Source organism: Candoia aspera, chromosome 5 (genome assembly GCF_035149785.1).
Source record: "Candoia aspera isolate rCanAsp1 chromosome 5, rCanAsp1.hap2, whole genome shotgun sequence".
In the NCBI taxonomy this organism is placed as follows: Eukaryota; Metazoa; Chordata; class Lepidosauria; order Squamata; family Boidae; genus Candoia; species Candoia aspera.
In genome coordinates, this window is record NC_086157.1 from 107,214,163 (window position 1) to 107,228,127 (window position 13,965).

General features: G+C 41.6%; 1 protein-coding gene across 1 annotated transcript in view; it reads right to left on the reverse strand.

The window, feature by feature from the left end:
- Window positions 1–412: 412 nt before the first annotated feature.
- NOX4 (NADPH oxidase 4) overlaps window positions 413–13,965 on the reverse strand; it is a 124,073-nt gene continuing 110,520 nt past the window's right edge. Inside the window, exons 15-18 of the mRNA XM_063304741.1 lie at window positions 12,264–12,372; window positions 10,599–10,667; window positions 9,527–9,627; window positions 413–567 (exon numbers count right to left, since the gene is read on the reverse strand). Coding sequence (XP_063160811.1) covers window positions 447–567; window positions 9,527–9,627; window positions 10,599–10,667; window positions 12,264–12,372 — 400 coding nt within the window. The 3' untranslated portion in view covers window positions 413–446. The remainder of the gene's footprint in view (window positions 568–9,526; window positions 9,628–10,598; window positions 10,668–12,263; window positions 12,373–13,965) is intronic.

Genomic DNA, 13,965 nt, shown 5'->3' on the forward strand with positions numbered 1-13,965 from the left:
TTGCCTTCATTCTCAAGTTGCTTTATTCAGCACAGGGCAGAATTTTCCTTCCATTATATACTCCCATCTCCTCCCAATTTAATCAACCTAGTGCCCCATCAAGCCATGTTGTTTCCTGGGATTTGAGGAGAGAAAGTTCAAAAGTCCCAGCGATTGTTCTGAAAAACCAGCCAGTAAAGCAAGTCTCCATCTCTAATTGCCTCTGGGTAATTTGGGCAGACTGCCAACTTCTATATTTTTTTTCTTTTTTCTTTTGCATATCCAGAGGGAGTGTACTTCATTTCTATGCTTTCTGGATTTAAATAGTTATAAATTATCAAGCAAAAGAGAAATCAAGGAAGAAAAAGGGAGAGACTTTGGTACGAGTAGTCGAAGTAATGCTGCTGAAATTTTTTTAAAAATTGCACTCAGGTCTTCAAGCAGTCCTTGGAAAGCCCCAGATGCTCTCAGCTAAACGATTCGTTGTTGTATTCAAACTTTGTCCCATAAGGATTGTTGCTGTTGCTCTGTTTGTGAATAGCTTTGGAGATCCCAGGGGGGCCACAGCAAAAAACACCAACAGTTTTTCTGTGGAGACAAGAGGAGCATCACTAAACTCATCAATGCAAAGGTTACACTAAGCCCACCCTTCTCTTTCTCCTTCCCTTCACTAGTTTGTAAGGGCCAACACTTTAGAGTAGTTTGCTCTACCATTCAGATGCAACAATCGTTCTCCTCATGATGTTGTCTGAATCTCATGGTCACGTGTGACCAGGGCCATGGACGACTGACCAAAAGGCATTTTCTTATAGGCCCTGCACATTTTGGATTATCTTGGTTGACTTTCATTCTTTTTCTCCAGTACCAACTTTCTTGGCTCATCTGGACTTCATCAACCATACCTCCCACCTATTCTAACCATTAGCTTGAGCCGATGTAGAAGACAGAATGGGAAGAATACTACCACAGAAAGTTTCCTGACTCAGTATCCTGTGGTGAATTTAGGTAATTTTAGGTCAGCCCTCTCTGACCTAGATCCTCTGAATATGTTGGATTACAACTCCCATCAGGTCATCCTACCCGAGCAGCCTGCAGATGGGAGCTGTAGTTCTACATATCTGGAAAAGATCAGGATGGGGAAGGATGTTTTCAGTGTTGGACCTAACAACCTTATGGCCCTAGTGGGCTACTTTTTAACTTAATATGCTTACTTCCATTAGAGACTGACATACTAGTTCCCTTATTTTGGAATCAAACTCTGGGCATCTGCTTACTTGTCCTGAGTCATTGCTTCCTACAGCGATACACTTGTTCTTATCACCAACTGAACCTCAGCTGTTTGAAGGATTCAGAGCATAGTTCCATCAGACGTTAGAATCATAGATTCTGTGATGCTAAGGTCATCGAGTTCAACCCCTGCTTAATGCAGGAACCCAAATCAAAGCTTTCCAGACTGGCTGTCTACTCGAACACATGCTGTGAGAGAAAGCTGACCATCTCTCTGGGACATTGGTTCTACTGTTGAGGTTCTCTTACCATTAGAAAAATCTTTCTAACATTCAACCCCAATCTGCCTTGTAAATAAAGCCCATTATTCTGTATCCTGCATTCTTGAATAAGAACGCATTCTTGAATAAGAACAGGTCTTGACTTTATATGTGAGATGATTTCAGATATTTAAAGAGTGCAACCTTCCCCCCCCCCCCCAAGTCATTTCTCAAGGCTAAAAATATCCAGCTCCTTCAATCTCTCGTTCTAAGTCTTAATTTCTAGTTCCTTGATCACATTAGTTTACCTTCTCTCAACGTGGGGCCAGACCAGTACGGAATACCATGAAATGATTACTTCCAAGTTTCGGAAATTATTCTTCATTGATGAAGTCTAACACTCTATTTGCCTTTGTGTGGCTCCTCCATATACAATTCATTACTGTTCCAAGATCTTTTCCCCAAGTCCCCCAGTTTCCCCAGGTATCTCCCATTCTATGCAAGTGCATTTTATTATTTTATATTTATTTATTAAACACATTTAGAGGAATGCCACAAGGATCAGTCCTAGATCCTCTGCTCTTCACTATTTTCCTATCTACCAAAAGGAACTCTTAGGAAATGCTTTTGTCTTTGCATTTCTCTGTATTAATTTTCATTGTTACTTTCAGATCATTCCTCCAAGCTTTCAAGATTATTTTGAATTTTCTGTCTCTCCTCTAGGATATTAGCTATTTTGCCCAATCTTGGATCACTTGCACATTTAATAAGCATTCCTTTTGCCTCTACACTGAAATTTAAAGGAAAACATTGAAGAGCAGAGGATCTAGGACTGATCCTTGTGGCATTCCTCTCAAAATGTGTCTTAAGGAAGTTATCCAGTCAATACATGAAATAAGATTAGTCTGGCAAGTTTTGTTTTAGACAAAACCACACTGAGTTCTGCTAATTGCCACGTTTTTTTCAATGTACTTAGAGTTTCTCTTTCTGTTCAAAGAACTGTAAGTAGTGGAGATCTTATGGGAGAACAATGGGAATAGAATCTTGGCTCAGTACAAATTTTATTAATATGCCATTAATAAGATATGCCAATTCATCGATGACTTGGAATAAAACCTGCTTTTCTCAGGATTCACTGGATTTTTATTCCTGCACTGGGGAGGATGGGAGAACTGGCCCAACTCCTCAAAGTTGTGAAGTCTTGAATTTGTGTGATCAGCACAACTATCAGAGAGGCGTTATATGTTTGAAGCAAGTTGAAGAATGGCTAATGAATCCTCATATTGGTTCAGGGAATAATCTGTGTATTTTCTGAGTCCATCTGAGCCTAGAGATATGAAATAATTCTGCCACGAATCCTGCTGGTTGTGTATTTAAATGTTTTGCTTTCACTGGACACTATGACACTTCAAATGATAGTCATGACCAGAGTGTGGCCAGCGTTCCATTTCTCTGTTAAAAATTCATTGGGCTGAATGGGATTGGGCTAACTTTGAGCAGTGTGGCTGATGGGTCTTTTAAAAATATTCTTCATTAATATAGTATATTTACATGGCTCTGGGATTCTTCCCAAGGGGTCTTCTTCTCCAGTGCTTCCTAGAATGCCCGGGTGACCTCATTCATTAGAAAACAACTGCCCTCCCAAAGCAGGCAGTAAAACAAAACAAACATGAAATATTTTAAGTATTTTTATAGTTTAAATTCATTTAAATCATCTATAGGAATCAAATGGAGTAAAATAAACACCATTCGCTTTGGAAAAGGACCACATAGGTCTAAATAATGTGTGAATGAATGAATGAATGAATGAATGAATGAATGAATGAATGAATGAGTTTGTGTGTGATATATATATATATATATATATATTATTTATTACATCCTCCCCAGCTCTACCACATTTTCTTTGGTTGCCCCCAAAACACATCATTTCAGGTTCAGTTGCATAATATATTTGAAAGCAGTTCCATATTTGATCTGATATCTTCTTAATGACCTCAAGACAGCATTTGCCTTTTTCACAGCATGCTGTTTGGAGCAACCATATCATGCAACTATTGCTTATAACACCAAGTTCTCATGCCTGATCCATCTCCATGGCTTAGAAGCCTTGTTCTTTATGGGACAGAGTTTCAAACATTAAAAAAATGGTCCAGAGAGATCTTTTTTGGGTTGATGCATTAATTGTTGGCATCTGTCCATTTTTAGATGGTCTAGGCTTCCAGCATTCCTCTGGGTGACTAATTAATTTAATTGGTCTGGTGCTTGACGAGGCTGATCTTGGATTGACAGGACCGACCACAAGTCTTATGCCCATCATCTCCCATGGGAAAGTCACAATTAATAATCCTTTTAATGTTGCCAGGAACATTTCATGGTGACGGCATAGATGTCTATGATGCCAGATGTTCTTATCACTTCCTAATCATCACTGTCATTTTGAAATAAGATGATTCTAAAAAGACTGCACCAGTTACCCATTTTGTGGATCAGTTCTGCCCAGTGATTAATGAGCTGCTAAGAATCAGAATTTGAATCTCCTGTTGCACCACTTCTTTGGGTTGCTAAACTTCACCTGAAAACATCCTCCTCCTCCTCCTCCTCCTCCTCCTCGGTTTTGCCATGGTGTCCAACAGTTTGACACCAATGATGCATGTGTAATTATGCATCACTCTACCACCCTTTTTTGTAGTATATTGCCACTAGCTTTACCCAAATCCTCCTTGGCTTCAGCTCCTCCCAAACTGCCATTTATACGTATAAAAAAAGAGTGGAACACTTCTGGAGGCTAGCTTTATCAAGAAAATCCACTACAGGTTTTTAAAAGAAGTATGATCCAGCAGAATGAACATCTGTAATTTATGAAGCCAGTGACTTCAGACACCAGGCAGATGAACACAATTGCCTCTTATCAAGACAGACTATTATCCTATCAAGTTCCTTCCTTCCTTCCTTTTTCTTTTTGCCTATTCCAACTAGCAACAGCTCTTTGGGAATTCTGAACAAAGTCCTTCCTAGCCTGAAAAACTGAATTTGTTTTCACTTGAACAGAGGGAAGACAGGACTGTGATAATTTCTGCAGACATTTCCAAATGCTATCTCAAGTTAAAAAAAGATGCTATTTAGAGGAATGGGGAACCTCATGGTTTGAAGAAATATTAATATATCTTTAGGAAGAAAATCTTAAATGGATAAATATAGAACAAAAAAAAATCCCACAAACTGCCATAAACAGTGGCTAGAGAGTGCTGAAGGACTGTTGGGAGAAGACAAATCAATTAGGGGGAAGGAATGAAATGGAATTCTTTGAAGCAGGCACAGCTAGCTGGCTGGCATTTTGAGGAGATGCGCTTCGTACTTCAGCATTTAGTTGTAGATCTCACTTGGTTGCCATTGTTGATGATTGAGTAGGATCTGAAAATCTCTGGATGGATTGCAAAACTACTTAAAACACTGAAAGCATTTTAGAAAAAAGTAGGAAGGATGTAATAAAAATATAAAAGCCACTATCCCTGTATAGTATGGATATTGTTCCACTATTGAGGAGAGAATTATAGAACTGGAAGGGGTCACTGAGGTCATCAAGTTCAAGCCACTGCTCAGCACATTTCAAAACACTTTTCAGGGAGATAGTTGCCCAGCCTCCACCTGAGTGCCTCCAATGAAGCTCACCTCCTCTGACCCACTGGTTCCACCAAAGAACTGTTCTTAATGTTAGGAAGTTATGGAATCTGGCCTTGTGCAGCTTAAATCCATTCCTCTGGATGCCTGGGAACAGTCTAAGTTTCATGGTGTGGCAGGCAACTTCTCTTACCTGAATCTTGGAAGAGTCTGCTATATCTTTCCAACTGCATTCATCAACCTACTCTAAAATCATGCAGACCCTAGGAATGCTGCAAAACCAGCAAGAAATGAAGATGGCTGAATGCGTGGGATGAGAAAATAGCAGGGTGGGGGCAGCTATTGCTTGCATTCTTGCAGCATCAAGAGATTTAAGAGATACACAAATGTTCTCTGGCACTGAATGCACCAAGACCAGCTGCTGAACTATGGCATCGCCACAAATCCTCCTTGTAGTTCTTCTCCAAATTAGAACTTCAAGCAATGGAACAAAAGCTCTCATTCGACCTCATGGTGTTCAACGTTCTAACAGAGCAAATAAAAGCCTTGATGATGGGATATGGAGCTGCAAAAAAGATGGTGGGAGGAAGCCAGAAGGACCCTGGAATGATAGGTGCGAGGTTTCCAGCATTAAACTGAAAGATTGAGGATGGAAGCAAGGTGAAAAAACAAATCCAACGTAACAGTCCTGCCTAAAAACATTTGTACCATGCTAAAAAATGTGCTCATCTTGAAAAGACCAGGTGTTTAATTCTACAGCAAGCTAATTTAGCTACCTCTGTTAGCATCTGTATTCAAGGTGCTAAAAGCCCTTGACTCATTGGGTAGCGATCAAATTCCTGATTCTCTAGAAGAGTTAAGGCACAATATTTGGACCTAAGAACACTGATTTGCATTGATTTGAATATGACACTGCTTTACAATGAGTCAGAACACTGGTTCCTCTAAACCAGGTTTCGGGATTCCAATCTGGATAGGGCAGTTCTCCAAGGTTTTAAAAACCTTCTAGCCGAGCTTCTTTAAGCTTATGAGCAAGTGTGGCTGCATTCTTCTTCTTACTGTTCTTCTGGCCTTCTCTGTTTGATGGCACTCAAGTTTAGAAGTGGACTTGCATTTTTGCTTCTGTTACTCCAAAGGCGGACTTATTGTTGCTGGATTTGGAATCTGTAAGTCTGTTTTGGTTGGGCTCTCAAATGGCTCACAAACAGTGGGCAAAACATGTCTCAAAATTCCCATTTAATAGAAGACTGATGAATATGTTTGTCCTATTGTGCTATTGTGTCCTATTATGCCAGCTCCTCCTCTTCTTTTTCTGTAAGATGGGAGCCTTTTCAAACAAAGTTCTGGCCTGCAGTCCCCCCACTATTTTGTATTTTTAAATAATACCTACAAGGGCCTTTCTGAGTCTAGAAACACTCCTTATAAATACAGATGATGGTGCTAGAGGCTACCTCTTTGATTTGTAGTCTACCAGCTTCCCATTCATTATTATTTTTTAATTAAAAGAATATACAGTATCTAAGCAAGGTAGGATAGGAATGCTGGTCTGCAGGTGTATTGCCTCCCCTTATGTTTCTCTGTAAAAAAAACAACCTATCAGTTATATTATATAAATTACTCCTTCTACTGCAACAACAGATGTTACATTTGGAATTAGGACCCAACATGCTTGAACAGCTATCAGAGTGCTAGGGGATGTCTTGCTGATAAGTGCCCCACTGAGAAAACATCTCTACTGCAGCGCATGTATGTGCGCACTCACAGACACACAAACACACATACCACATTCTGAGATTAGGTGCAGGGGAAACTCAAGATGCATTTAATTACAGATTTGCTACTGGAACGTTGGAGTGGATAATGGTTCTAAATGATTGGATTTCTATAAAATAGATTTGCAGACATTTGTACTTGGCTTGTGTGTTTTCAGCAGGGAAGACAAGAGGCAGGGGGAAAAAAAACAACTCATTTCCTGAGGCTCGTAGGAACCCTATAGATCTGAAGGCAGTCTTCTCTCATTTGAAAAGATCCTGTAAGCACAAAACATGTTTGGTGTTGGATCCCACGGCCTGACTGGCCAACGCAGAGAGAAGCTATCTAGTCAGAGAAATTGCAAATATCTAAATTGGCCACTTGGGAAAGTGAGGTGTGCTTAATCTTCTAACCAGTTCCTCCTCTGACAGCTCCTTCAGCAATCTACCTGTAGGTTCAGCATTACTGTGCCAAACAGCCTTCCAGACCTGGCACCCTCCAGATGTTCTGGGCTTCACCTTCCCAGCTAGCAACCTGGAAATGCTGGAAGTGATAGTCTCACGCATCTAGAGCCAAACATACTCACTGGAATTCTTGTGCTATCACCTTGACCATTTTCTCAATAAATCTTCCTAATCAGAACTCAGACTTGTTCCTTGAAAGTCCATTTCCAGTCCTGATTATTGTTAGAGAGTTCTTATTCTAATGATTTGAGGGGACAGTCATTTAGATCTAACATACCTGGACAAGGCCCATGTAGAGAAATGGAGGATCACTGGGATGAGAGGACTGTATTCTTAAGGAGTCAGCACATGAGGATGGCCTAATAGCAGTGCCCTTTGCTCTCTTCAGAGAACTAGCAGCCCCACTTTTAAGAAGCCCAATAGTTCAGGGAACAAGATGGTCTGTACACTGAATCTGAAAGATTCATGTTCAGGGAGTGCTTCAACCAATTTCCAGGTAGTTACAGCAAGTCTGGCCTGGATGCAGTACTCGAAAGAGGAAATCCAGACATTCTGGGTGCCATGGGTGTTCCTCTTTCCACTAGAATCACTCATGCCTTGTGTGACACCCCAGCATTAAAACTGTCTGTTCACAAAGCTTTCCTTGCAGCCAGGGTGCCAGAGAAGACTTTTTTTGTCTGTCATTCACTGTCATGAGTAGATCAAAACAGGAGCATTCTCATCTCATGAAAAATTCCAGATAGAGGACCCATTCACCCTGGCACAGATGCTTGAGCAGTATGTGGTCAACAACTGAATATGCCTTTGATATGGACATGAGGGGTTTATCTACCCACATCCTGAAATGTCTGGACTTTCTCTGAAGGCCCTTTGATCTGGATCTACCCTAATGATTTAAATGCTCTTTGGTTATAATGTTGTGTGCTGGTACCAGTTGGTGGTAGCCCAAATGGGCTCTTCCCCTTGATGGTTCTTTCTTGATCTCCTAGCCATTCTCCTGCACAGCCAGGTGGTTCAAATTTCTGCTGGCATGTTGCTCCAGGAGGTCCTATTGTTTTCAAGTGGTGGAAGGATCACTGGTCTCTCCCTTTCATTCTTGTCTCCCGAGATGGATCCAAGAGGAAAGCCACCGACAGAGAAAAAGATTGAAGGGGAAGGGTGCCCATGGGACAGGAAGAAGCCTGAAGCCCTGCCTTCTACTGAAATGATTTGGAGTTAACATTTTCCTGTTGGCTTCTTCTACCATTTTATGGAACGCCATGCCAATAGATGTGATGATGGCTTTAAATGAAATGAGATAAATTCATGTTGGAGAGGGGGGGGGCGGGGAAATCATCACATCTACTGCTGGCTATTAAATTAAACTTCCAGGTCCAAGGGGAATATATCTTGGAATATTAGTTGCTGGGTGGGAACACTAAGGGAAGACCTGCTTGGAAGCTTCCCAGAGAAGCTTGATCTTAGCCAAAAGGCCAAGAAGAGACATATTCTTGGCTGCTGTTGGAAAGTGAGTGCTGGATTGAATGGACTTTTGACCTAATCCAGCAAGACAATTTTTATGTTCTCATATGCATTTCTGGAACTGTTCTTTAAAAACTAGAGGATGCCAGTATTTATTTATCAATGCCACCCAACTCCACAATGATTCTATTTTCCAAAGATAATATGTCCACCTTGGAGAGTTTCTCCCCAGCTCTCCAACACAAGATCCACCTAACTGGGGATGTGAGTGGGGAGGGCGATCAGCAATCAGCTCCCATCCAGTTCAACAGATAGGCGCAGGAAAATTTCCCCAAAGGATTGCAGGTGCTCTCCTAAGCCTAACAAAATCAAGAAATGGTAACAAAAGGTGAGGCAGGTGCCAGGATCAAAGCAGCAGAGATTGCAAACAAGACCAAGGTATGGATTATGGCAGAAAATACAACACCCTTGGACTGATGATGAAACTGCTGAAGAGTTTCCTTTTCTTCTTTACCAGCTGCCTTGTTACTGGGAAGATGAACTACTTTGATTGTGGAAGCTGACAGTTCTTTGTTAAAACTCCATTTCTCAGATGCAACATATTAGATAACAGCAAGCATCAGGTGCTTTGGCATTAAATGAATGTGTTAAACCCAAACTCATTTCCATACAAATGCAGTTTATTAACCCCCACTCCCCGCCACCACCCCGCTTTCCCATTCCTCAAGCTGCTGCATAAACTGGGTTGGGAATCTTACTTACTGTCTGTTATACTTGGCTATTTCATTAAACAGAAGTTTCCATCGTGGTCGCCCAAGGAAAAGTCGGTGGTTCAGCACTTGGTATTTCTCGCCAATTATTTTCTGCAAGAAACAAGACATTCCCTTTGGTGCACTTTGCAGATTGCTGTCGATCAAACACCCACCACTTTGCATGTCAGTCTAAGAACATGTCCTGAACATCATCTGGACAACTCAAAATATTGATAGCTCTGGCCCAGTTAAATTCCCTTGTGAATGTGTTTGTGTGTGTGCATCCAAGTGCATCTGGTATATAAAAATCCTCCTGCATCAATGCACAGCTTCCTTAGGTATCTGTGGAGACCTTGGTACCCTGGCAGGATCCAATATAGACATCTGCTCTCCCCATTCCTTCTTGAGGGAAAAATAGGTTGAGCTCACATGACATGCTTAGCCCTAAACACAGGTAAAGAGACCTGTGTTTGCATAACATGTAATTTTCCAACAAATAAATGATATTATGCCTTAATGCTATCACCTGGTTCACACAACTTGCTAGAATTGCATAACATGTTAGACTCAGTTAAAATGGGGTTGGGGTCCCCTGTTACACTGAACTACAAACTGCCTGGACCCACCTAGGCCTAATCTAGCATCTTGCAGAAACCCAGCCTTATTCCAAGAAGCTTAGAGTGTCCAAACAACTGGGCATTGTGAGCAGTCTAAATCAGTGTTTTTCAAACTTGGCAGCATTAAGATGTGTGGACTTCAACTTCCAGAATTCTCCAGCCATATTGCTGCTGAAGTGGGTAGGGGTACACATGTAGCCACAGGTTACCATCCCTGGACTAAGGCATCATGTCACCTACATATTTTCTATCACTCCATTAGGTCACCAAGAAGTCTAAGCAATAGTGACTTCCAGTTCAACCCATTTAAGTTGGGCGACAGTAGTAGTTCCATTTCCCAGGCTCTCCAACATCAGTGGACCATCGATGGTACTTAAAGGCAACCTTCTGACCTTTATTAGACATGAGTTTTCAAGTATTCTCTGAAGGTACCTCTGCAGCTGCCAAGTGTATTTTACTACATACCCATATCCCATCTGTTTGACTGAGGTACAGCTGAATATTGATAAAATCTGGTCGGTTTTCTTGCCAGAGCTTGCACATTGTAGAAGAAGAAGAAAAAATTGTAAGTGAATGAACATATTTTCTTATTTGTGAAAACAAATCTATTTCTATCACCAACCCACTCCCTAGAAAGAATTAGATGGCCAATATAACATGTTTCAGTGGCATACCTTGACAGCAAATGTGTTCATTTAAAATTTTGGCTCTGTTTTTTCTAAGCCAAGGAACTTGGCTCTCCATTGGGAAGAGACTGTGGGAAGAAGGAGATATTGATCTTCTCCACCCACTCCATTCCCTCTCCCACACTGCCAAAGTTGAGCCATCGGCAGCTATCCGAAAGGGGCCAAGTCAAGAACCAAGATCTGAGCCAGGAATCATACCCAGAGAGAACATCACAACACAGCAGACCCAGGAAAACATTGCTCAAATAAAATCTGTTTCTAGCAGGTCTGTCTTCAACAGGTCAGAAGCTAGTTTGGAAAGACCAAAGGCCAACCAGAAAAAACAGCAAGCAAAGTTCATGGACCTAGAAGACATTCTAATTTCAGGTAACTTTTTGCCATCAGGCATCACATTTTTCAATTAAGTCTTTTGGTAGCCAACGGCCGCAAAAAGCATGCAAGCCTTGCTATGTTGATATAACACCTCTGCTCCATGAGCTGCACTGGTTGCCAGTCGGCTTCCAAGTGCAATTCGAGTTGCTGGTTATCACCTATAAAGTCCTACATGACACAAGAGCTAGTCCTTTGAGGGACTGTTCGTCTCTGTACTCTGACAAAGCTGGCTTGCCTCAGATCCTGTTGCTTAAGCAACGTCATCTAACAGGACCCAGGAGGCTGGCCTTCTCTGTTGCTACACCTGCCCTCTGGAACAGCATCCCCATGGAGATTCGTACAGCCCCCACCTTGCCCACCTTCAGGCAATCTTTAAAAACTTGGTTTTTCTCCCAGGCTTTGGGTTAAGATGGTTGGGTGGGCCTGTTTAAGTAGGCGGGGGTGTGTGGAAGGATGCTTTGTTACCTCCTCAGACTGTTGAATACATGGATACAAACACACACATATGTTAATAGGACATTATTAGATGGTAAAAATCAGTGTGGCGTAGTGTTTAAGGTTCAAGGACCTTAAACTAGGACTCTGGTTCAAGTCTGTCAGCCACAGAAGCTCCCTGGGTGACTGTGATCCAGCTACTTTCTCTCAGTCCCATGCCAACATCACAGGGTTGATGGTAGGGGGAAAAATGCATGTGGGAATGCCACGTGTGCCACTTTGAGCTCCTGGAGTTGCAAGATACGGCATCGGTTTGTCCATGTAGTCCAAAATGTCAGCTGGGATCCCACGGCCTTTTTAACCAGCTAGTTAAAGTCCTAATGACTGCATCACACAAAATGCTAAGTGTAGTTAGGGCTCAACTTGGGTTAGAATTGGTTGGGGTGGGGGCTTAGTATGCTATAGGGACACAGAACACTTGATTAGTTGAGGGTATTGTACAAAGTATGGAAATGTGCCAATTCAAAAAGATGGTTAACTGAGCATAGTCTACCCCTAATATCTGACCACCAGTCCTAAGACAACAGTCAATTATTTTTCATGGAGCTCTTGGGGTTAGGAGTTACTTACTCCTTACCTTGTTATGCAATTTGCAGAGCAGATCAGCAAACCAGTGGAAGGACAAGATGTCTCTGCACACCCAAATGAAGTAAAGCCTTCTGAGTTTGTAGTGCTTCCAGTCATCCCTTCAGACATACACCGTGTTTGGGGAGAGGCAATAAGAAATCACCAGTTAAAAACCAAGGAGCCATTTAAAATGCCTCTGGGGACATTGCACCGAGAAGGTGTGGCTGGCACACAGTGCAGCGATGAGCCAGATAGTGGGGCAACACCACCAGTCTAGAACAACGCCTATGTTAAATTTGCTGTGTTGACTGCCACTACGGTTTGGGGGCCAACTCAAAGTGCTGGTTGTTGCCTTTAAAGCTCTACACAGTGCAGCACCAGGGGATGCTTGCCAGAACTGAATCTGCTGCACAGTTCAGGCATTTATGAAGCCCCTGCTGAGAGTCCATCTTCCTTGTGAGATACACTCAAGGCAGCAGACCTTCAACGTAGTAGTCCCTACTTTGTGGAACTCCCTCCCCTGGAGGTGCATGTGGCTCCTACCTTGCTCAGATTTCTGAAGGTATATTTCATGGTGCCTTCAGCCTGAGCTGTTTGGGATGCTACAATAGTTTTTATGTTTTCTTTGATTTATTGCACTAACTTTCATTTTTGTTGTTCCCTGCCCAGACTCTTTTTGGATTGAGGCTGGCCAGAAGTGCTGTTAATAAATAAAAACGAATACTTCAAGTTTATTACAACTAACTGCTCTTGGAGATTGTGGCAAGCCAACCAGGTAAAGCTTCAATGAAAACACTTTGCTGCCATCTAGACATTTCCATTCATATATTTGCAACCCCAGTTGCAAGGGAGAGTGAATTGGATACTAATATTGTGTTGGTGTGCCTTTGAGTCAGTTTTTAACTCCTGGAAACTGCCAGGACAAGTCCCTGCAGTTTTTTTGGCAAGGCTTTTCAGAAGTGGTTTGCCATTGCCTCCTTCCTAGGGCGCAGAGAGAGTGACTGGCCCAAGGTCACCCAGCTGGCTTTGTGCCTAAGGTGGGACCAGAACTCACAGTCTCCCGGTTTCTAGCCTGGTGCTTTACCCATTATACCAAACTGGCTCTCTCCTGATACTGACATGCATAAAGAAAGATTCACTGGAATCAACAAGATTAAAGTGACCTATGGACAGATTCCAAAGCCTAGATCAAACTCTATCACTAGGTTCCCTCAACATACCCTACCTTGAACTTGCATTAACAAAATACAATTGTCGTGTTCACAAAACACGTACCGTCGGACAAACTGAGTCCCTCCCTGTGGGGGAGATGGGCAGTGATAATAAATAAAATAATAAAATAAAATAAAATAAAATAAAATAAAATAAAATAAAATAAAATAAAATAAAATAAAATAAAATAAAATAAAATAAAATAAAATAAAATAAAATAAAATAAATAATCGGTTGGAAAAAAAGCCATGGAACTTTGTTTTTGTACATGATAACTGCAGCAAGATTATCGTATGCCCAGAGATGGAAAGATTCAGCACTACCCACAATGGAGGACTGGATGGTGAAGATGATGGAACCTGCTGAGATGGCCAGATTGACAGCTTTGATCAGGGAAAAGATAATATCTACATTTATTGCTGACTGGAAACCCCTAATGGGCTTTTTGCATAAAACAGGAAAAAAAATGATTTATGGTTTTAATTATTAGACAGGATAGA